The sequence below is a fragment of the Diorhabda sublineata genome, chromosome X (genome assembly GCF_026230105.1).
Source record: "Diorhabda sublineata isolate icDioSubl1.1 chromosome X, icDioSubl1.1, whole genome shotgun sequence".
Lineage (NCBI taxonomy): Eukaryota > Metazoa > Arthropoda > Insecta > Coleoptera > Chrysomelidae > Diorhabda > Diorhabda sublineata.
The window spans coordinates 27522292-27547283 of record NC_079485.1 but is presented as its reverse complement, the minus strand read 5'-3'; the positions used below and the strand labels follow the sequence as shown (position 1 = coordinate 27547283).

Sequence of the window (24992 nt, the reverse complement as noted above, 5' to 3'; positions counted from 1 at the left end):
TTTATTACCAAGGTTGACGCCGTGATACGAAACAACACAAAATTTTCTGCACTCACAGAATATTACACACAAATATCGAGCTTCTGAAGCACAATCTTATGAACTCTAAGTAGAAATACAACTTTTAGTGCCTAATTCACCAAACTCCATTAAAGACGCCAATCAGATGATTCAATACATTATTACAAATTAACTGAAAAATATCTATCCTAATGTTTAGAAGATTGCCATTAGAATTATATTGACTATGCCTGTAAGTACAGTTTCCACAGAAAGAAGTTTTTCCAAGTTAAAAATTATTGAAAACTACTTTGGAAACATCTGGTTTAGCAATACTTTCGTTCGAAGCAGATTTTACAAATCTTTATTAGAGGACTTTAATGAAGTAAAAAGTCAAAAAACATTACTTTTGTAAAAAATTGAATCACTCAAGTTATAAATTAAAACCTTTTCTCTAATATATATGCTTTTTAATAATCTTCCACCCCTCATACATATTTTTTCACTACCATAAGTGGGCATGTCGTATCAAAGCATGTTTGGTGAGCCAAATTTATTAGATAGATTTTAGAAACGAAAGAAAAGGAAGCCTCGTGATGGGATTTTGCTCACGTCTATATTAGACCACGCTTGTACACTTTTTTCTACAAATTAATGATGAGGGAAATGAAAATCTTTATAAGAGTGAATTTATAGCCTTTTTCTTCAAAGATTTGACAAACATATTTAATTGTACAGTTTATATTTAGAACAGAGGTGTCAAATTCAATTTTGCAGAGGGCTATATATTAAATTTTGAATTCGTAGGTGGACCAAATTGAAAATAAAAAAAATGAACTGATTTATTATAACTTGCTTGCTACTGAGAGATGGCGATACTGTCGTTCTGCCCTTGAAATTACTTATCCGTAAACTTGAGAGTACAAGTATTGAAAACATCCGTAGAGTAATCGAATGAAGTCTATAAGCTCTAAAAAACATGATTCTTTTTTCTGTGACACATTGCGATCACGGGCCTTATTGATATGGCCCAGGGCCGGAAGCGGCCCGAGGGCAGTATCTTTGACATGACTGATTTAGAGTTTTGAAGAGCATCACATACTCTTGATATGATTCAATATTTATCACCTTTTTAATGTATTTAAACTCGCAGGTAAACATATACTTTACTGTAATCTACAATGTGATGTAACGAGTTTACTCTCCAAAACTACTCATTATTTATATAAGATACAGTAGATAGTGTGATGTTAATTATCCTTATGTCTTATAATAAATGCCAAAATATTTATTTCGTTTTTCAGATAAAAATGTAATTTCCCAATTCACTCCTAACTTTCCAGTTTTAGTAAAAAGTTCACATAAAAAAACCTTTATTTTGGACATACTATAACTACTGTCAGTTACGGAAATTTATGTATTAAGTTTGGACTATCTTGCATATTGATAAAGGTATTTCCATCTGAACTCTTGTTTACAAAATTAATGAAACTCAGGTTAAATTTAGACAAATTATGTGTTTATCTTCTTACTGTTTACTATTGAAGATTTAAGGTTAATTTATTCGTACAAAACTTATAGGTTACATAATATATTTTAACTCAATAAATAAGTACAAGATAAGGCTGATTTTGTTTACTAAAACCACAAACATCTACACTAAAATTGCAAACCTGTGGAGACATTAATAGACTCCATACATGTATAAATAATTACAATATTCAATTTCTCTTTGCACAAAATTGAAGAAATTATAACTGCTATAATCGACTAGGTTTCAGTTTACTTCAGTTTCTTCATTACAATTGTATATATATAAACAGCTCAACACAGGCCTTATAGGCCCAAGGCTTGGAGTCGCTCTACTGCTTTCCTCCATTTATTTTTGTTCATGGCTGCTTCACGCCAGTTCTCTATTATTCCTATTCTTTCTAAATCTTCTCTACATTTTTTCTGTGGTCGCCATATTTTCCTTTTCGCTCCTTTTCCCTTTAACAATAATCTTTTAAAGCTTCTACAACCTTTATTTTTTTAATTCTGTAAGATTAAAAGTTCGAGTGAAGAAGTCATCAAATTACTTATATCAGGTATGCTGTTGTTCTGTGGCTCTTATTTCAGCTCTAGGTCATAGTCTACAAATTCTGCTGCTAGTATGGCACTATCCTCAAAAATAAATAATTAAGTAATGCCTCGAAGAGTTGATTAACAGATGATCCTTTCTTCCCCATGAATTTGTAGTAAATTATGTTACAATTAAAGGTAAGTGGAATGGGAAAAAGCGTGGTTGTGAGTGCTTAATAATATGCAACGAAAGAGGAATTAATTGCTTTGTTCACAGATCTGATTTCAAATAATTTAAGGGAGCAATCACATGCGTACTTTTCAAGTTCTGAATGGGTGTGTAAGCAAGCATACCAGTTACAGCGATCTAAAATTGGTTACCAATTGATTGGTTCCTTGCAAGCATCTATGGTTTGCTTGCAGGTATTTCCCAAGACAACAAACATTACACGATTTTTGGCACTAGGATTTCAGCGCTATTTGCAATAAGCAGCATTTTTGTTGTCAACTGCTTCAGTGCAGTTTGTATCAAACCATGGAATATAGGCGTCCATACCTGCCAAGATTACTTCTGAAATCTCTTTTACATACACTGAAGGATCATTGGAGTTGAAGCAATAATAATTCCAAGGAAACATAAAAAAGGAATCCATTTGGTCGATCCATAATGCCAAATTTTACGTTGTTTAGGTGGATCCTTAGTTTGGATTTCTAGTTCACACGTTGCTGTAATTGGTTTGTATTCTTATGTTTCGAGTGGTACATATACGGTCGCCTTGTACAAATCTGGGTCTGTTGTTAGAAACAGGTCTAAGATGCTAGCAAAGTCACCATCTCGATCGGGAACTCTGGTTGGTTCATTGATACGTGGGATCAACATTGCATGTTGCGTTCATCTTAATCTATACGAGAGCCAGAATATGAAGTATTTTCGACTGCAGATGTTGATGTACAGCGTTTATATACGTATACTGCAGAATTCTACCTTAAAGATATTTTTACCTGATAGACCCTCCAGACCAACCCCCACCCCGAAAGGGTAGCTATTTTAACTCCGAAATATTTTTTTTGGTCTAAGAGGTGGCAACTATTGACCTGCGGATAAAGCTAATAATTCTTAAAATTAAAAAAAAACATATTTACTCAATTATTAGGGTACAAAGGATACTGTTATATAGCTATGACTCGTTAGTTTCATAATTCATGAACAACGGTGTATATAATCTGGATCGTAACATTTCGATCACGATTAAGTCAAAATCATAATTTACGAAAAAGTCTTGTAATCGATTGAGGAACGTACCCCTTAATATTTGACGTTAATATTGCAGGTTATGTTTTTGTATTTCAATGATAAAAAAATATTTATTTAAGAATTATTGTCATTTTCAATCAAGATGAACATACAGGAGTTGACTAAATTGAATACAAGTCTAGCTACTGAATTTCCAAATGAGTATAGAAATAGAATTTTGAAATGTAGGTATGTCACTATTATTCCTTAATATGGTTTATTGGTGATTGTTCCTTCTAGTGGCATTTTCTACATATCTTCCTACAACCCAAGATCGCTCAAAATCTATTGATAATTTCTCAAGAGATACTGGAATTGCTAGAGAAGATATCTATGAAGTCTTGGGGATTTATATAATATTATTAAAAACATTTTTGCAATGTAGTGATAATGAATTTCAAGAGAGGTTAGTGGAGCTAGGATTTTCTTCAGATTTCATAGAAAATCTTCCATTTATAGGAAATAGAGAAGAAATTATACTCAATCTTCAAAAAAACTATTCTAAAGATTTTGGAAAACTGTCATCACTAAAATGGAGAATTGATATAAGTTTAAGTCAAAGGTATAACATATTTTTTACTCATTAAAATATTATCGATACCTTCAGTTGACAGGGATTAGTTTTTACTGGTATGAAAATATTCTGGGATTTTATATTGAAATAAATGGATTACTCTATAATGATTTTATACTAATATTACGTGAATCATTTTATCCTAAGCCTAGTAATCCAGGAAATGAAGTATTTTGCTCAGAATTTTTTTTGGCCTGTCTGGATTTACTTGAATTTTTCACAGAAGGTAAGGAATATCCGGATCAGGATAAAGATCAGTTTCTATATCATGCAATTGTAAGCTAAAACCTTGGGGGTTGTTGCCACCCCTTCTCAGGTGTGGAATTTTTTTACTTTTTGACTACAAGAATTGAGGGAAACATAAATTTTAAGAATAAAATATTTTTTACTTTTTCTTCATAAAACTAACTGTTTTTTGACAAAAAAATCGAATTTTTCTTTTGTGGATAACTCAGAAAATTTGCTTATTATCACAAAAACTGTAGAGAGGAAAATTGTAGCTTTTAAAAAAACAATTTTTTTTTCTAATTTCTCTATGATCAACAACACAAACTTTCAATTCCAAATTTATAGAATCTTTTTCAAAGTATGTAATTATAGCTTTTAAATAAAAAAAGTTTCTAACATGAAAATTGAGCAACTTATGATCAAAATAAGGGGTCTGTTCCAACTTTTTTCTTTGAAAAAATCAATAAAAACAACCCACTAATAAAAATGGATCTCTACCCTTGTGTGATTCTTTTTATATGTGTATTGTGTTATTTTATACTTATGCGTAGTTTTTACCCTTAAAAAACAGAAGTAGTTTTTATCCTTAAAAAACAGAAAGAGTGCAACAGCACAATATAATAAATGAACTAGAGGGTGAAATGAGCGTAATTCCAAATTTTAGTCCAAACCAATGCAAGATGAAAAAATTTCGAGGTTTTGCCCTTTTTTGAGCTTTATTTTCTGGACTCTATGGGTCAGGAAATTTAAAATATTTTGTTTGGCTTTCACTAATTTTTCTCAAATATTTGAGATTAAAATCTTCCAACAATTCAATCAAACCATTGTATACCTCAGCTGTTGGTTAAAGGAAGTCTGTAATCCACAGGTGCCATTGGAAAGATCTATTTTTTTGTTTTTTAGTGTATTGGCTAAAAGAATTCCCAATTTTTTGGTATTTTCAATGACATTAACCAATGGAAAGAAGTATATTATTGAAATGGACCCAAGAATGTTTCATAAATTAAGATTTAACATTGCATTAATTTTGAATGAATTAGATTCTCTTAAATCAAATAAATGACAGTATATACATGTATATGAATAAAATTAACATTGTATTGATTAACCTGTACATTTATTAAAATAAATTATTTCACATTTTGTAAAAACTTCATGAAAATTCCTAGCGATTGCTTGGTGCATACAAGAAAAGGATAATTAGTACCCATATATGTAATAACACCTAAAAAAAAAGAGTTAGTTGAATTTTGTACAGAAAAGATCAGTAACTTCTATCTAAACACACTGATATATATAAAACAAGTCATACCATATAACAAAATACAAATACTCGAGCTACGGGATATCTCCTAAGAAATATACCAGTTCTGATACTAACAGCATCCAGAGTAGAATATGCATGTTTTACTCTACGAGTTACACCTGCATCAAATGGAGATACTCGCATGAATTTTGGAACAGGTATTGAATCTAAAATGTGATAATTTAGGTGATTCTCAAGGAATTATACACATACACATTTTCTTACCATCTGGTTCTGTTATATTAATAATCTTAGCTTGAGTTCTGTTTATCTGGGCCAAATTTTTCTTATATTCATTCTACAAAAATATTAATACGAACTAAATATAATTGACTTGAGAAATCTAATATTAAATGTAAAACAACGGCACATATTTTTTTGTAGAGAAAAATTTAGAAACCATTAATTTACATTTGTGAATGTTAAAATTATTCTTTGTCACACAGTTTTTGTAACTTTTAACAAATTACTAACGAAATGCTCTCAAAAACTGAGGATTACAAAAATGTAATGTCTGGAAAGCATTTTAAAGACTTGCAAGTTTTTCAAGAGATCAGTTCACTTATTTTGTCTTTACAACCTGTTTTTACTAGAAATAAACCCTTATTATGTCTTTAGAACTTTTTTTCAAAAACACTACACCATTTGCCTTTTGAAACTGCTTCTCATTCAAAAACAAACCATCATTCATCTTTGAATACTTTTTTTTCAACAAAATGTCATTTGCTTCTGGACACTGTTTGTTCAAGTCAATATTTTTTTTCAAGCATATGTGATCCCAGAGATGGCGTCACTTTAAGTGGCTCAATAACACGATTTTGAATAGAAAAATTTGTCAAGGGGAGAGACTATATTAAATGAAGCTCATTCAAATCAATACCAGAGCTCAGAAGATCTATTAATGCCTGACTTGTGACTTCTTTTTAGATTGAATTTCTGCATACAAAAAGATGTTATTATCAAAATTCACCAGTGGCTTGGAAATGAAAGCATCCGAGCAACAGATTGGAGATGGCATTTTGATGAAGGTTTATTACACCCCTACACTTGATGTACTTTTAAAAATGATTTTTTTTCAATGCAAAAAAGGGAGAGACTATAATTAATGAAGCTCATTCAATTCAGTACTGGAGTTCAGAAGATCCTTTAATGTATTGGTGACTTGTGACTTTTCTTTGTATTGAACATCTGCTGAAACATAGCTGGAAAACCAGTGATATGTTGGGTAGGTTCTTTGAAGCAATTGTGAAGAGACCCCTATTAAATTCTTTTTTGAATAAATTTTGCTTTTATTTTACTTTGACATAATATGTAAATATAGATTTGGGGTATCATATACACTGCCACCCAAAGGATCTATTGTGTCCTCCTTTTTTGCTGTGATACTGGACAACTCTGTGTTTACAACTGATCCATCAATCCCACTCTTTTCAAAAAGTCTAGAATGTGGGATGACTTCAATTGCCAGAGATCTTCGTCTTTTTGTTGAGGAGACAGTGCCCCGATACACCTCCTGTTAGTATTCATAGATTATTCTTACTTAGGTTGAACAGATCTAATCTGGTTATAGTTTCCCAGAAGAGTTTTTGCCTGTCCCAGCCCTGTAGGTTCTTCTAATAATTGGTTTTACTTTGACATAATATGTACAGTGGATGAGCCTTTTTTCTTCGAGTATGAATTACTGAGAGCCACATAGCAATAATAGTTGCATAAGGACAACATATAGGAATAATAAAATGGACAATTTTAATCTGAATGAAATTTAATTCAGATTTGAGAGGACTCTAAGAAGCACTACAATCTGAAAGCAATGAACTAGGAGATGACTGAACATTGCAGACTTTCAGCTCTGAAAACAATGCAAAAGTTCAGAACTGAACTAAATTTTGGCAAATTTACTTAGAATTGAGTATTTAGAATGAAAAGTACCACCACTTGTTGAGATTTCTATCCTTTGTCAAAAAATCTGATCATTATACTTACTTCTAATTTCTCAATTTGTAGTCTCAGAGCATTTCTTTCAGTTGTTACAGTTTCCAAATTATTTTGCTTCAACATCAAAGTTTGTGTTAATGATTTGATTCTAGATTCAATATCTTCATTGACAACCCCATTGTTTTTAGTTTTAAGGGCTTCTTGTAAACTCATGATTTCATTAGTTTTTGTTTTCAATAGTTGCTGTAAGAAATTAATCTCTTGATAGGCTTTATACACTTCCTGAAAAGATTGAAAACATTTTATTTACCAATTCAAAAAGTATAGATAAATTAATAATTATAATCTTCAGAGGCTAAAAGTAAATTGTCACTTCTCTGAAGAGATAACTTTGTTATCAAATATGTTCTGTATGAACCACCTCCAACTTAAATATCAAAATAAGTTATAGAGTAATTCTTAGACAATTTTTATTGTCTTACATTTGTTTTTTGTAGACAATCTTCTTCAGCAATTGCTCTAATCTTTTTTTCATTCGCCAAGGTTTGTTCAAGGCTTTGATTTGTTGATTGCAATCCATTTTGAATTACTTGATGTTGCATTTGTAATGATTGTATCTCTTTTAACAATTGTGAATTTCTTTGAGAAAGTTCCTCTGACTTATTTTGTTGAAACTCCAATTCTCTCCTGAAATCATATCCATATTTGTTTATAGAACATAAATAACATTTTTGTATTTTGACCAAAAATTATTCAGTTTCAATAACATAACTAATTAAATAAATAAAAATTTGAAATACACTTACTTTAATTCCTCATTGTAAGTTGTGAAAATATTTTCATCATTTTCATCAGAATTGTTTTGCTGCTTTAATGATATTAGTCTTTCTTTTTCTTGCAAAATTCTTTGAGCTCTAGCAATATATTGATCTTTCTCAATTTGGGCTTCCGCAACTTGCTCATTTGCTCTTTCTATTTGAAACCGCAGGTTGGAGTTTTCATTTCTCAGATCTGAATATAAATGTTGCATATTCAATAACTGTTTGTTAAGATCTTGATTTTCTAATTCTAATTTGGCAATTCTTTCATGTAATAATTGGGTTTCTTCTGCTAAAATAAAACTGTAGACAGCATTACATGAGAAATATCGAACATATTGAGTTAAATACTATGAAATTGAATTTTGACAGTGTTACTTAATAGAAAAATAAAATCAGATCAATCACAGCTTAATTTTCAAGTAGGATACAATAATAAATATAATATTATTGGAACATTATTGTAACAGAGCAAGATTCAATTTGATTGATTATTCATTCCACTCTACCTGTTGTGTATTGAGCTTGATGATGACATTTTATCACTTTTTACAGAACTTTTCACTGATTCATCTATTGCACTATCATCAACTATACTACCTTGAATAGAAAGCTAATTAATTATAGTTACTAATTTCATCTGGATACATACTATTTGTTTGTTTCAAGGGTTCATTTAAAGTGGTTGGTATATCAGAATCTATAAACACATTTCTTGTTTCTAAAACTGGACTATGCTCTTTTTTTGGTGAATTTTGAAAACTAGAATTACGGTGGGATGTAGTATATGAACTATTACTTGATTTACTTTTACCATTTTCTTTTTCTTTATTTATAAATACTTCATTTATAAGTTCTTGTTGGGAGTTTCTAAAAATATAAAATATATGAATCTGGTGATTGTTAATGTTTAAAACTTACTCTTTCACTTCATTAATTTTAGTAGTGGCTTCGTTTAAAACGGTTGCTGCGTTTTGATCAATTTTATTTAAGAGGTCTTCAGCTCGACCAGCTAAATTTTGCAACCAAGCCATTATTAATTAATTCATTACAATTATATTTATTAAACTGCGATCTTATTCATTGGGATTGAACACCACCGCAAGTTACTGTTTGTTTGAGTACGTTGTCATTACAGTTGTCAATAATCTTAGGTTGCCACTTATATTTTCTGCGTCTTGTCATTTCATCAACACAGTGGTTTGTTTCGTATTTTAGGAAGGCATTTTTTAGTAGGAATACATTATGAAATTTTCATCATCTAGTAATATAATTATTTTATTATAAGAAATATATATGAAGAAATAGAATTTGAGTAAGTTATGAAACAGAAAAGAGAATAAACTATTTTGCTTGGCGTCTATCACCTACAAAGCTTTTTCAAGGATAATGTGAAAAAAATAAATATTTATAATATACTTCAAATCGACAATGGCAGCTAATACAGTTAGGGTTTTTTTGTTAGTATTGGTCTGAGTTATTGGAAATTGGTAATTTAAAATTCACATTTATTTGACAATTGCTTTGACAGCTCCAAAATTAGAAAAAGAAAAAGACATTGTAATCCTGAACTTCATTATTTCATTGTTAACCATTTATGTGTCAATATTTTTACTATTAATGTGATCTTATGTTTAAATATTGCAAATACAACGATATCGTTTGCAATAATCATATACACAGTAGAATTTACACATGTATGTAAAAATATGGTCTCGTAATATAATTGGTAAATATGACATTAATGGTTATTATGAATACAACATAATCGTATGACGAGCATAATCATGGGCAACTGCTTTAGAAGATCAACTACAGATGATATTTCATTATTAAGGGGTAGTGATAGTGTAAGAGAATCATCATCTGATCAGTTAGGACCCCCAGCTTATCAGGTAAATTACAATCAGCTGTTTATAGTGTTTATTGTGTCTGTCAATCAATAACAACATGTTTTTCTCAATTCTCTGTTACTCACATCATTTATGTGAAAACAATTTTTATGGGATCAAGGGTATAAATGAGAATTTTGTTAAACAAGTTGAACAAATTTAGGTGTCATTTAAAAATAGAATTTGACCCTTTCCATTTGTTATTCTAAATCTAATTGTAAACAACCTAACTATATATCTAGGATAGAAATCTTTTCTAAAAGTGTTTTTGGATAAAGAAGTATATTATTTTTCTTACTTTTTTTATGGGATTAAGGGTATAAATGAGAATTTTGTTAAACAAGTTGAACAAATTTAGATGTCATTTAAAAATAGAACTTGACCCTTTTCATTTGTTATTCTAAATCTAATTGTAAACAACCTAACTATATGTCTAGGATAGAAATTTTTTCTAAAAGTGTTTTTGGATAAAGAAGTAAATTATTTTTCTTACATATGACCAGATTTATCAGCTTATCGTTTTTAATATTCTTTTCTCTAATGATAACTATTAAAAAAACATTACAAGCTTAGGCTCCTCCGATTGCTCTATAACAATCTAACATAGGATAAATAAACTTTGAAACTTGATGTGGAGATCTGTGTGTTGAAAAGCATACTAAGATCAGATGGTTATACTACAGATTAGGGTGATTTATTTCCAAAAATTTTTTTTCTGTGCTCAAGCAAAATATTAATCTACATATAGAAAAAAAAATCCCACCAAGTTTGAGTTCTTAATATCAATTTAAATATAAAGTTTAACCATTTAAAATGCATGTAATTTTTTTTTAATTTCTTATACAAACTTTTTACATTAATGCAAATCAGTTAGATGAACCTCGTGGAGAATTTTATGCTCTTCGAAATCGCTGTAGAGTTTTTTGTGTAATTCGCACTGATTCACCAATAGGAGTTATAAAAGCACAGTTTAAAAAAAATTCTCCTATGGGAAACCATTGCGAGTTAAACAAAAAAACTTTAAAGCAATTTCAAAGAGCATAAAATTCCCTACAAGGTTCGCCAAACTGATTTGCATTATTGTAAAAAGTGAGTAAGTATTAGAAATTTGAAAACAAAAATTTTGACATACAATTTTTTTTTGGAAATGAATTACCCTACTATAGGTCCTATACCTTTCATCTTTATAAAAAGATGATAAATAAAATTTCAAACTGATTTAGTAATACCAATGATGCTTCAAATACTAACTACTAACTGTTAATTTTTGAAATTGTTTCATTTTTTTCGACAGGAAACTCTTCCAATTCAGGCAGCTTCTCCTGTATTTCATCCATCACCAAGTGTAACTCGCTCAGTTACCCAACTTACAGAGGAAGAACAGGTGAAAATAGCCAAAAGAATTGGATTAATCCAGCATCTACCCACAGGGACATATGATGGATGCAAAAAAGCTAGAGAATGTGTTATTTGTATGGGAGAATTTCTAGTAGGAGATGCACTACGATATCTGCCATGTATGCATACCTATCATATGACATGTATAGATGATTGGCTTATGAGGAGTCTAACATGTCCTAGTTGCCTAGAGCCTGTTGATGCTGCCCTGCTCACTAGTTATGAGACCAATTGATAGCCAGTGCCTTTGCATCTGAATCAGGCCAAGTTGTGAACTATTCAGTAATAACATGATAGGAGTACATTCCATCAAAAATGTTTAAAAATATAATGTGGTTCATTTATCTATTTTCAGTATATAATTATGTATTCATTAATATTAGATTTCAGTTGTAAAAGTATCAGATGCTAGTAATAGAATCAACATATTTTTTTTAAAACTACAGTGTGAATAATTCATTATAGTAAAATATAAAATATTTTTCTATTTTTGAAACCGAAATGAATTTATAATAGTAAGACAAACATTGTGTTTATTAAACTGCTTGATGGAGTGCACTTCTGTTGAAAATGTCCACATTTTGGCCAATAGTGAAACACTGTGATCTGAACTGATTGTTTTTAGGGGGCGTGAATGTTTTGTATGAAAGGAGGCTGTGATAATTTAGCAAAGGAATAACTATAGGATGCTTGGTCTATTATATTTTAACTGTCACATTTTGACATTTCAGATTTTTATTTTTTAATTGAATATAGTGAGTACTTATCTTTATAATTTTTGAAGTTCTAATAGTCAGTGTATTGGTACCAGTAAAAATAACTTCAACAATTCGATTTGCACTTGGATCCTGTAACTGATTGAAGCTGACATACGTTATGAGTCCAGTGGACTTGGTCCCGGATCGAGGCACATGTTTGGATCATTCAGGCAGCTTTCAGCTTCTAGTGGCCAATAGGTCTACTAGTAAATTACATACAATATTTTTGTAAAAAAGTAACATTACTGATAGTGAGCGCTATCAGGAGTGTGGTTGTGACCTGTTTGAGCTGGGGGACGAAGATATGGATGAAAATAACGACCTCGCGTGACCGAATTAGATAGAATGGAGTACCAAAGAAGTTATGACGAGTTACAAGAGCTTAGAAACTCACAATTTCCTCATCTGTAACCTTGCATTTCCTCATCGTGTGAAAGTGCTGCCAGGAAAGCGTGCCAATTGTTGTGCAATCAGGACCGTAGTGTTCTTATTTCCTCTTGTTCTTCTGAAATCAGGATTTAACTCTTATCACATTTTGTCTTAATGTCCGAGTAACTTTTCTTCTCTCTTTCATTGCTTTCAATTCTCCTAAATCATTTTGTGCGTGTACTATATCTTTCCATTGGAAGAAACAATATACAACTGAATAGTGTTTCTTTCTTTCCACTTTTAAAGATTTAAATTTCCCTGTCTTGCGTCCAGAGGAGTAATTGAGATTTGTTTCAGATATTTAGATATAAAACTAATAAATTCAGGGTCTCAAATCATCTTTGACATTTCGATATTTCCAGTCTTTTAGGTAGTCTTGTTCAGTCTCATTATTTTTTGTACCAAAAACCCAAACTAATTAGTCCTTGGTAGTATCTTTCACACTTTTTTCATCAATCTAGGCTTTTGCAAAGACTGAAAAATGAAATTTGGCGTAATAGTTAAATAGCAGTTGATATATATGAGGGGTCAGGTTGTTGATAGCAATTTCACGCACCCTACGACTCATTTTTTACTACAACATCGCAGTTCACCATCTTTTAGTAATTCTTCAAAAGAATTGATAGGTATGGTGCTAAGATCACCATGATTTGCTTACAAAAACGCATCAACAAAATGGCTGACACCCAGTTGTCGTATCTGACCGTTACATGGCGCTCGCGTCACAGGGGACAAAAAATGCAACCCGCATGAATCGTTAAAATCGTTTTTATTCAATGTATTTCTCACATTCAAGTTACTGGTGCCTTTACCATAAATTATAATTATTTTTAAGAGCATGATTAAAAATATCGTGACTAAGTATATTTTTCAAGATACATAAAAAAACATAGCATTAGTTTCACTACACTCTTATTGCATTCTATCAGTATTATTATTTAAGTGATACAACATTTCTATAATAGATTTACATATCACGTTAATAAGAATAACAATTTTTAATACTAGAACTGAAAAACGAATGCAATTTATGGATCGCACTTATATGAATAACTACCAATAAGAAACAATAGAAAAATGTTCAAATTAGCCTTTTGAGTATTAATTAGAACTAAATCATGATAACAAGATAGTTTATTCAATTACAGAACAATAATCCTTCCTGTTTTTGAACTTTGTTTATAAAATATTGCATTTGTATGGTCATAAGCTCTTTAGATTGTGTTTGGCGTCATCAAACTTCACAAGATCCAACTCGTATACTAAGCTTAACATATGAAGGGCCACGGGGAAGAATGATCACAGAAAAATTGAAGTAATTAAATTTTTCAAAGTCTTGATGTTGCAATACGTTATTTATTACATTGTAACAAATTAAGACATGCATTTAGTACATTGAACCTAAACAAATTATTTAAAAACTGATCGTTTTTGCCAGATAGCTACTGAGGAGGTTTATCAATTGGTAGGTCTTCTACTAACTCGATGTGATCTTCTTCAACATACAGAAAAGGCGATTACTGCAGATGCTCAAAATATTGTCAAACAAGCTATGCGATTTTCAAAACTTTGCAATACATTTTGCAACATCCCTGACTGTTTAATTCTTCTTATTTCTGTGGTAATCCAATCTTTTAATTCCTGAATATTGACAGGTTTTGTTTTTTATAAACGATTTTTTAAGTGACCTCACAGGAAATAGTCTAAAGGATTCATGTCGGGTGATCGCGGGGGCCATTCGATAAAATCATGCCTTCCAATCCATATTCTGAGGTAGGACACCATCTTGTTGTCGCCAAATATTGTCGTTTAGGATATTGTTATTGTCTAATTTCTTATATACAGGGTGATCCATTTGAAAAAACAAAGTTCATTATTTTTCCGGAAAAAGGAAAGGTGTGACAACAATGTAAATACCGGCCGTATCACAAGACCCTAGTACACAAAACTTTATAAAAATCGTACTAATTGCATGTAGTAATAAGCCAGGACAAAGAAATTGGTCAAGGGAATCACATTTTGGTTAATTTGATTAATTTTTTTCTACTAATACCCAAAATTTCTTTCGATTCGGGACATCTACATCTAATTAACTGCAAAAAAACCTGACCTGCTATTTGCTTCAAAGCGCCCTACAAAAAATGCGCTCAAAATAAAGATTTTAATTAGTGAGAGCTGCTTTTTTTGCCCAATACATGACAAACTCAATTCCAGTAGTAACGATCACTTTTTAATGGTTATTTCCTATTAACAAATTTTCAATGGAAATTTGATTTAAAAAAGTTGTTGCTGCTAGTTTAAGGTTTGTTAGATTGTACATTCATGTTTATGTATTGAAAGTTCGTGATATATCCGGTTTCGAACGGCTCTTCAAATTTTCATAAAATGCTTGTACGAATGGTAGGGCTAATACATTAGAAAAAATGATGTCAAACAATTGTAAAATTGTACGTTATCTGTTTATTATTTAAATCTGAAAATATGATCAAGTGCAGTATTTTACATAGATGCGCTGCGCTGTGTTTATTTACTAGAATTAATGATTAAGCTTATCTTTTTAATCTTGTTTATGCGGATGTTTCATATGGTTATTTCTCAGCTATTAGATGAATCCTATTGTATATACATAAATGATTGTTCACCTTGTGTTAATACAGTCAGTTTTTATTTTATTTCAAAGTGGTGATAGTCTTGGGTCATTCCATATTGAATCGACCACTGCAAATATAATTTATGTATTTTTAAATATACTTCGGTTAGTTACACTCAAAATTATCAATTCGACAATATTATTTTAATCAATGACTGTAAGTTTCAGATTGATTTTGTATGTTGGAATGGCTTCGTTCATTATGTATGTAAAATTTAAGATAATTAAAAAATATTATTTACACTTCGTTTTTTTATTTCAAATCTTCACAATAAATCATATACAGGGTCGTCACGATGAGCTGAATCGAAATGTTCGTTTCAGGTGAAATAATTTCAGCTTTCTGAAACTTCCGCTTATACTGAAAGTGGACACAAACTTCGTTATTTTAAACGAAAAGCTAAGGTTTTTATTAAATTTTTGGAATCTATGCGAAATTTCAATATAAATTTATATAAGGCATCGTATGCTTGAAGTCCCCACCATTTTTTAATTATTTCACATTTTCGGAATTTTCGGACATATGCAGCCTTCCACTAAAAAAAATATATTTCTAAGTTTATGTGAGTCAGGTATAATATTTTTGGGATTTGGTCAAATTACACTTACAGCTCTCAAAATCTGTGAAAACCTTGACAAAAATTTATATTGGGTGTTCAGAAAGTGGTGCCGAATTTCGCTATTTAAAAACTTCGAAAACTTAATTTTTTTGAATGGAAACTCCCATTTTTCTCTTTAGTATTGGATTCTACGCTTTAAATTAAGGGAACTTCGTTAGTAAATTCATATTCATTATTTGTCTAAATCCCAAAAATATTAGAGCTGACTCACTTAAACTTAATGGATAATGTACAAAAAAACATTTGGATCTTCAAATTAGGCGAGAAATTGATGAGTAAACAAAAAAAGAACTCTAGAAAAGGAATCAGTTGGACTGAAAAAATTTAAAATTATTGTTGCTGAAGAACTCCTTTTATATGAGAGACCGAAAAAAGGGAAATCTCGATCATCGATTCCACAAAGACCAACAGCTGCACCTTCATTGAGTGTGATGAAAGATGGTTTGTTTGGGACACCTACGAATTTTTAACAAAAGAGGGAAATGTAGATGGTGTCATAGTTAAGTTTGATAAATGTAAAGTACGTTTTTGCTTGACTAGTAAAAGAAATTGTTTCTTTGATGCCCATTCTTAATATAATTTAGTATGGTGAATCTTTTGTTTTTATATTTAGTCTCATTATTATTTTGTGTATTATTATTATATGTATAAATTGTTATTTTTAATAAAATTATTTTGAGATAAGATGCGTTGTTGTTTAATTTATTGCTCTCACCTTACTGATATGATTGAATGGCACACAATCAAACATTTTTAATTGAGCTGCATGCTGTCGAAAATCATGTTACTTACATAAAGAAAAAATTGAAAGGTAGAAAAATTTAGTTTGTTAGCCTACAACTTATCAAATACAAACATAAAAAAACTATAACAGTGCTCGTAGTGAGCACCTTAAATTTCTACACACTTCCGGAGTTTACGGAGGATATTTCTTTGAATTTGGAAGAACACTCCAAAATTCTGCCTTATAACGTCACAATGGAAGTTTATTCTATCGATAATTTCGTTCCCTATTTTTACCGGTGTTGCATATACCAAGGTTTTAAGATATACTAAAAAAATGAATCCATTGTATTTAATTTGTAATTAATTTTCTTCAGAATGTCTCGTTATGGCGAACGTTTCCTTGGCATCTACTACGATCTAAAAATCTATATATCTCGTAAACCATAAATATTATCGAGTTGAACAAAGAGTACCTCTTTGATAAAAAATCGATTGAAAACTCCATTTCTGCTATCTTTAGATTGTACAGATTGTTAACCATTGGGCATTAGCCGCCCCTGGCTTTCAGATAGTAGTGTAGAAAGCATCCATTGAAAATTCATAATGATCGAATGTATAATTTGAAAAATATACTTAAATATAAGTTCTGATTTCGCAACTGTAAATGCCTATAACTCAGATACGAGGGGTCTTATAAGAAAATTTTATGTCACAGCATTATTTTCACGTCATATACTCACTCTCGTATTTTTTGCATTGAGTCCTGGAGCATCCTGTATACGGTTGCATATAAAAAACTAATCTGCTATGCAATAAGTTCTGTCGCTGATTGAGGGATGGGTAACCCACCATTTTTAGGAACTGATTATATTACAGCTTCAGGGAAAAAAATAACTAAAGTGGCCCGAAAAAAATTAATTTCTGAGTTTTAAGTCCACCACTAAAGACTTATTTGAAAATAAAGAATTAAAAAATTAATATTTTTTGAAAATTTACCCAATGAGTAGCACTTTATATACGATAATCGAATTCATCAACAAAGTCTGCGTATTTCTCATTTCACAAATTTTACTACTTACAACTACAATTGTTGTGTTTGTTGCATTATGCTGTTTCAATTATGAGGACATATGCGTCATTATGAGCTTGTTTTGAGATACAAATAGGTATTTATATTCGGCTTCAGTGTCTGATATGTACATGTATAATGTGAATCTTAGAATTGCGATATGTCAGGTATAGTAACTCAGGAAAAAAATCACTGGGATCATTTTGTAGAGAATTTTAAGATCTACAACTTTGGTTTAAGGTTTTTTTTGATAAAACTCACCATTTTCGAGAAAAATCCACAAAACCTCAAATTTTGAACTTTGACCCCGAATAACTTTTGTAGCACACATAGGATCGATGGGGATTCATTTGTAATGGTGAACCTCAGCTCTCCACCAATATTTGGCTTTCCGGGAATCTTTGTTATTTCACCACTATTTCATGCCTAAATTGACCGGACTAAGAGTGTTATTGAACAAATACCTGCAAGTCGCCGATTTTTCTAGACTTGATATTGTTTTAAAGAGATTTTGTCCAGCAATGCAAAATATATAAATTCTAAGCAATTTACTCAGCAACGTGATTGCTAGAGGGCGTAGTTTTATATATTTTAGATATTGTGATATTAAAATAGCGAAAACCACATGTCGATATCTTTTTTCTGTCCCGAGATATACTGAGAAATGTGTTAACGGCGAGAATTGGCCTACCTGAAATAATTTAAATTATTCTCATACTAATCTTATTATTACTACTATATGGCGTTATATTAATATAAAGCTAATAATAATAAAAACAGATAATTGAATAAATTACGTAACAAATCTAATAATGAATAATTTAATTAACTAACAATGTAATTAGTGGCGCCCTAGGTGTTCAAAATGTACTTCCACATTTTCTTCAATTTCTACCATTTAAATACTAATATTCCTTAGTATTAAGAAAGAATTAACAAAAATAATTGAAAAATAACTATAAATTGTTCAACTTTAAAATACTTACAACTAATAACAAACACATTATTGCATTTTGGATCTAATTACTAATATATCATTTTCCACTCTGGATATTGTAATTTGCATTAGATAAAATCTGTTTTATTTTATGTAAAATCTTCATAAATTTACTAATATTGAGTGAATGATGCAATAATAAGGAAATATGACAAATTTTGCAAATCATTGTATACAATAAAATTTCGTAATAAAAATGATTATTATTTTCTTACATTTAATCTCAATAATTTTCAATTTATACGTGATTTATGGCTTATAATGAAACATATGCTTATTTTAAACTGTCACAATCGTATAATAATTTGAGTATTATTTTTTTGGTTGGAGATTTATATTGTAGAGATTTTGGAGGGTAGAGTAAGAAGTACCACATATGGGAGAATAGTTGAAAAAGTGTCCAGTTAAGTATCATAAATTTCAGACAAAGGGAATGGGACATGTTCAACGCTGATAGAGGTAGAAAGAAACTTGGTATACCACAAGGATTCTTCCACAGACAATAGAACGAATAAACAAATCTATCAGACTGTCTTATGATGTCACAAATTACAATTAATGTTTGTTCCTGCCTGCTAATCTGGATATTTTCTGCGCAATCTCCGCCTAAGCACGGTTCTTGTAACAATACTCGCTATCAACCAAGTACCGAAAAGTCCGTCCTGGAAACGGTTCAAAAATTATACCTAAGTTGATTGAAACAGAATAGTTCATATAACGGTAACGCATATACATAGTACGAGGTTTGGCTATTAAATAACGAGATTGCGTGCCTAGAGGGTGCCTTAGACGGGTGGGGTAAAAAACGAGTAGTTTGCTGGGTATTTAGTTATCTATAAATTATGCGTGCAAATCGTCAAATGAGCATCCGGATGATTTCCGAGGCTGGAATTACACATGACAAAAGTGTGTGCGAAGCTGGTGCCAAAAAATCTGACTCCTGACCAAAAGCTCTTGCGTCAACGGGTCTGCTCAGATTTCTTTGAAAGGTTAGAAAAATATCTGCTTTGAAAGGGACCCGATTTGAGTTCATGGAAGCGGTAAAGCAAAAAACGGCAGAGCTCCTAAGGTCACTCACCAAAGATCAATGGAAAAAACGTATGGAAAGGTATGGCGAAGGGAGGGTAGTATATTGAAGGGGAGCATTCGAATGTAGAATAATTTTTATAATAAAACCCTTCTTTGTAACCAGTCTTGTTATTTAATAGCCAGCCCTCGCATTACAGTCATTGTGAATATTTCAATATTTTTGGAAATCCCAAAAGTGTCACATGATGTAACAGTATACTAGCATTTACTAAAACTCGCCTTAAATAACTTATAAACAAAGTCAAACGAATTTAACGTTACGAAATCTGGTTATAAAGATTATCGAGTAGGATTTTTTTTATTAACAACATTAAAATAGTTGAGTCCGGCTCTTATTTATACTTTTTTACACATCTCGTTGTGTTTTTAAATTTTTTGTAGCCTACTCTGAATAATCTCAAGGCTCTACGCCAACCTCGATCTTGGGTTGTGAATTTGAATAAATATCATTTATGTAATACGCCTATATGGACAGTTGGTATGGGAAAAAACGTCTCTACCTTAGAGTGTCGACAATATTCATTTTCTCTCTCGTTCGAGATACTTTATCTATACTGCGCATGCTTGAAAATGCGCAGAAACCTTGCCATTCTGTCTTCTTTAGTCGGAACAGATTCCACTTATAGAAACTGTCCATATAGAAGTATTACATATATACGCAGAATCGTCCTCACCAAGAACGGTTTTTTGTTAGAACGAACCTTTAATCACTTATTAATAAAATGTAAACAAACAACATAATAATGAATATTGTGGTTTATTCTATGTAAACCTAACTTTATAAAGTGAATAAAATGTGAGCAGTTTGAAAAAAAATTATAACCACTGTATGAGAAACGGAGCCAAAAAATTGAAGCTGGCCAGCATATCAACTCAAAAGGTTGAAGAAATTTTAACTAGACCTAACTCAAGAAAATTACCAAATGTTCGATTGTTTGAGGATAATTTCCCTCTATTTTGATTGTATCGCCATGACGTCGAAGATTCATGCGTTAATTTTTCCATGATACTTGTTCAGTTGTATAATAGATTTGAGATGTTTAATCAATTAGGCTGTTTGAGAAGTAATCGTAGATAACCATATAAGAAGAATTCAATAATTTCAATATTCAAAAATTCAATAAGTTTAAATAACACGACAAAATCAAACAACTCGTCATTCATCGCATTTATCCACTTATGTACTAAGGTACACAGGATCGTATCATATGACTACGAGCCGATCAGTTCCCGAACAACAATGAAGGTTATCCGGATTAGTTTCCGAACATTCAGACCATCATCGGTTTAAACCGATCATAGTCTCATTAATTAATTAAATAACCAAAAATTTGCTTTCGTATTCTAGATTTTATGGTCGACAATTCGTTTAATACAGTTTGAGGCTTTGTTTTGAACACTCTATGTTTTCAAATTTCCGAGCAATGAAGCTGTTTATGAGAATTAATAGTAGACATTCAAGAGGAATAAATAACTTCAAAGTTCAAAGGACCATAGACAAACGAAACAACCCTTCAGCTGATCGCATTCACCCTCCGGTATACCAGGGTAGAATGGACAATTGAGTACGACTCGATTAACTCGGATCAGTTTCCGAATAATAATGAACGTGATCCCATTTTCAGCTAGTTATTCCTTACATACCAGTATGTTTGGGATAATTGTGACATCTTCTTACACTAGTAAATCAACTTTCATGAAAATTGTAGCTAGTAGTATGTCTTGGAATTGAGGCATTGTTTTGAACATTCTATTTTTTGAAATTTCCTAGCAATGTCGTACAAATTCGGGGGGTCGTGAAGCTTACATTCACCCCCTACGAAAAGTTGTACTAATACTAGAAAATTGAAAGAAATTTTTGGTCATGATCTGAATGTTTGGAAAGAAATTCGGATCCCATTTCCTGTTCGTAAACTGAACGATGTATTCGGGTCATGTCGTATGATCTTTTCACTCTAATATATCGTGGACGAATGCTATCAGCTGGCAGTTGGTTTCGTTGTTTTAATTAAGTTGAACCTCCTGTATGGAGTAGAAACATGGACATTAAAGGTGGGTACCATGAGAAGACTCGAGGCTTTTGAAATATGGATCTTCCGTAGACTACTAAAAATATCATGGACTCAATATATACCTAACGATAAAGTGCTTAGATGTATGGGAAAGGAAAGAGAAGAAAGGCCGCTTATCTGGGTTACATATATCGTAACAACGTGGACTGGTTACAGACAACATTCATGGTTAAAAAAAGGATCGAAATAAGCATGCCGAAATTGTCACCAACGTTCATTAAATGGAAAGAAGAAGAAACCTTGTAAGCTGTTTACCTCCCGTAGTTTTTTTGATTACAGTTTACAGATTACAAAGGCTTGCAGCTTGTGGTTTTTCTGTATGAAAATTTGGCATAAAATCTGGTGAATCCCTGATAATAATTATTAAAATTTAAAACATCTATAACACAATTGAATTTAGATCTATAAACACAGAAAAAGTTATAAATTAACTCACAAAACTAAAGTAATGAAAATAAAAGGTTTTTAATTTTAAATTTTTACTGAAAACAAACCGCGACGTTCGAAAACTCTGATCAATATTTCGTTCTGGGCTAGGATCCGTAATCAGCTGACAGGTGATCTTCCTACCCCGTATAATAGTTACCGAAATCCATCGTTGAAAATTATCACTAGATAGTCCCCGTGATTATTAGACTCCATTTTCAACTGATAATGATAGAAAGCGCATAAAAATATAGGTACTCCAAAAATTAATCCAATAGAAAACAAAAGAAAAATGTGGCTACGAATGCGTATGATATGAAAGCCAAAGTGTAATTCTGAAGAATATTCAAATGAATACATGGAATATTGGAATGGAATGAAAGATAGGTTATATTACATTTCTCTTCAAAAGGTTATTTAATAAAAATGCGCCTCATAGCATCGATGACGATTTTTATATTTTTTTCTAAAAATATATATTGTTGTTAATATAATTGGTAATGAAATAAACAAAACATTTCTTAGCTCGTTAAATCATTTATTGCTAATAATACAATCGACAGAATGTGTTGAAACCAAAATGTATATTTAAAACAACTACTTAACAAGGTGTCGAGTGCACATTGTAATTAAGAAATAGAGATAATAACGATGCAATGCCATATTTTATGATATAGATATGTTATTAATTATTATTATCATATCTTTCACATTGGTATTGTTATTCCCTCTTAAAAACAGTATTGTTTATTGATTTTCTTGTATAGTAAATCAACCGTATATTTAAGATCAAATTTTGGTGAATAAAAAAACGGCGAAGAAGTGTTATTAGTTATTGAAATAAAATAATTCCATGGAAACTGATAATTAAATATACATATTTAATAGATAATTGCAGGTTTCAGAAAGCTATCTTGTATAAAATATGAAAACGTAGTTTGCAGTTTGATACATAATGCTTCCAATATCAATTGCAGAAGATAGTTATGCGAGGAACAATAAATATTTCATAAATACGCACGGCACTTATACCAAATTACTCCCCGTATAAAATTCGACATCTAGCAAACCGTAAGTCCACGTGGACTCATCATCTCCACTGTTTACCAATGAAAACATCGAATCGTAAACGCAATTGCAAATGCATTTCTACAGTCTGCGATAAGCGGTGGCTTCGTTTGGTGATATTTATTTAATTCATAATTTTTCTTAAATAAATAGAAATACTCTTCTCAGAGTACCTCCTTACTATTGCATATTCAACCCTATAGAGTTAATATGAGCAAATGTAAAATCAGAATTAGAAAAATGTAGTCAGACTCCAAAACTGAGAAAAGAGGTTGTAGAACTCGTAAAGAAAGTTTAAACCAAACTCCCTTACATGCGGGTACATTTTAATCGTCTATTTACGTTTTATAATTTAATATTCAGTTGTAGCAAGTTAACGAGGTATAATAATGATTTTTTCTAAGTTCCAAGTAGGACGACAATTAAGTGCTTTTGTCTAAATAACGGCGTCCAATTTATAATTATTCAATTGCCTTTTAACAAATACTTTCTCGCATAAGATACATATTTTTAAAAGTATTTATAAAAATAATTAATTTATAAAATGAGGTATCTACGTCTTGGTAGATCAAACAAAATTGTCGCCAAGGGTTTTTATATAAGTTTTTATAATCTGCAATTGATATTGCTATACCTATAACCTAACTTATAACACAGACCAACAGATATTTTAGTGCCTGCGTTTTATCAACTGTTCCAAATTACTTTTTGGTTGAAGAATCATAAATAGTCCTCTATTTTTAGAGACATCCATTTGAACAACGGCTTTAACAGTCGATAACGACTCGAGAAGAAGAAGCGAGAATCTTTTGTCAAATCCATTGTTACTAACAATGCCTTCATACGGAATATCGGTTTATTTTTCTTTGTAATAAGTAGTGATTGTTTTTCTGTATAATCTTCTGGAAGTCCAAAAAACTGCTTGAGGATTGAACAGGTTTTTTCGTTCGAATGCGCTACAAGTCTTTTTGTAGAATTTAGATCGAGGTATATCCATTATATATCTAGAGACTGATCCGTTTACTCCTCCTCTGATCCATTTATAATTTAAAAATTATCTTTTCAAATTTTAACCATTTATGTATAGTCAAGATAGAAAATGACAATACTGTTGCTATTGCAGCGGGACTACAGTAGAAGCCGAAATTTGAGAAAATGGCATCTCTGTATTAAAATGGATCGTGTCTAGCAACGTGTCATGATTAAATGCTTGCCTTTAAAACAAGTCATCTCAACGCAAATTCACAAGAATTTGGTGGATACATTAGGGGAATCTGCTGTATCATATGGCATAGTGAACAGATGTGACTACGTATTATTTTGACGATAAATCCGTGAATTTGTCACTTACGACGAATTTCTTCACGTAGATACCTCCAAACAGCCATGTAGTACTTCTTATTGACCGCTTGACCCTCTGCAAAGAGCTATTGATTCATTTTTGATGCTCCATTTGTAAGATTGTTGAACAGTTGCAACATTATATTAATAAACCTACGTCTTGTCATCAGTAATGATGCCATTGATAAATGTAAGGTCCTCAGCTTCGTTATCAAGCAACTCTTTTGTGATCTCTACTTGA

The 24992-nt window shown here is 31.1% G+C and overlaps 3 protein-coding genes across 6 annotated transcripts; 2 read left to right on the top strand and 1 right to left on the bottom strand.

Annotated features, from left to right (window-relative positions):
- Positions 1–3379: 3379 nt before the first annotated feature.
- LOC130451639 (uncharacterized) lies at positions 3380–6848 on the top strand. 3 transcript variants are annotated; one of them, XM_056790790.1, is made up of 3 exons: positions 3380–3540; positions 3596–3917; positions 6391–6845. In XM_056790790.1, the coding sequence occupies exons 1-3, from the start codon at positions 3459–3461 to the stop codon at positions 6512–6514; spliced, it is 528 nt and encodes a 175-aa protein (XP_056646768.1). In that variant the 5' UTR covers positions 3380–3458; the 3' UTR covers positions 6515–6845. The 3 variants fall into 3 exon arrangements, with proteins under 3 accessions (XP_056646768.1, XP_056646767.1, XP_056646769.1); XM_056790789.1 differs by lacking the exon at positions 6391–6845 and adding an exon at positions 5061–5308; XM_056790791.1 differs by lacking the exon at positions 3380–3540 and having other exon boundaries at positions 3614–3761; positions 3815–3917; positions 6391–6848.
- On the bottom strand, positions 5256–9599 carry LOC130451638 (golgin-84). 2 transcript variants are annotated; one of them, XM_056790787.1, is made up of 9 exons: positions 9138–9599; positions 8865–9086; positions 8726–8812; positions 8205–8519; positions 7881–8085; positions 7447–7680; positions 5689–5761; positions 5470–5630; positions 5256–5382 (listed from the first exon to the last, which is right to left on the bottom strand). In XM_056790787.1, exons 1-9 carry the CDS (start codon positions 9248–9250, stop codon positions 5323–5325), a joined length of 1470 nt encoding a protein of 489 aa, XP_056646765.1. In that variant the 5' UTR covers positions 9251–9599; the 3' UTR covers positions 5256–5322. The 2 variants fall into 2 exon arrangements, with proteins under 2 accessions (XP_056646765.1, XP_056646766.1); XM_056790788.1 differs by having other exon boundaries at positions 8726–8816; positions 8869–9086; positions 9138–9370.
- Positions 9600–9761: 162 nt separating this feature from the next.
- On the top strand, positions 9762–15638 carry LOC130451642 (RING finger protein 11). Its single transcript, XM_056790792.1, has 2 exons — positions 9762–10111; positions 11403–15638. The coding sequence occupies exons 1-2, from the start codon at positions 9989–9991 to the stop codon at positions 11739–11741; spliced, it is 462 nt and encodes a 153-aa protein (XP_056646770.1). The 5' UTR covers positions 9762–9988; the 3' UTR covers positions 11742–15638.
- Positions 15639–24992: the final 9354 nt, after the last annotated feature.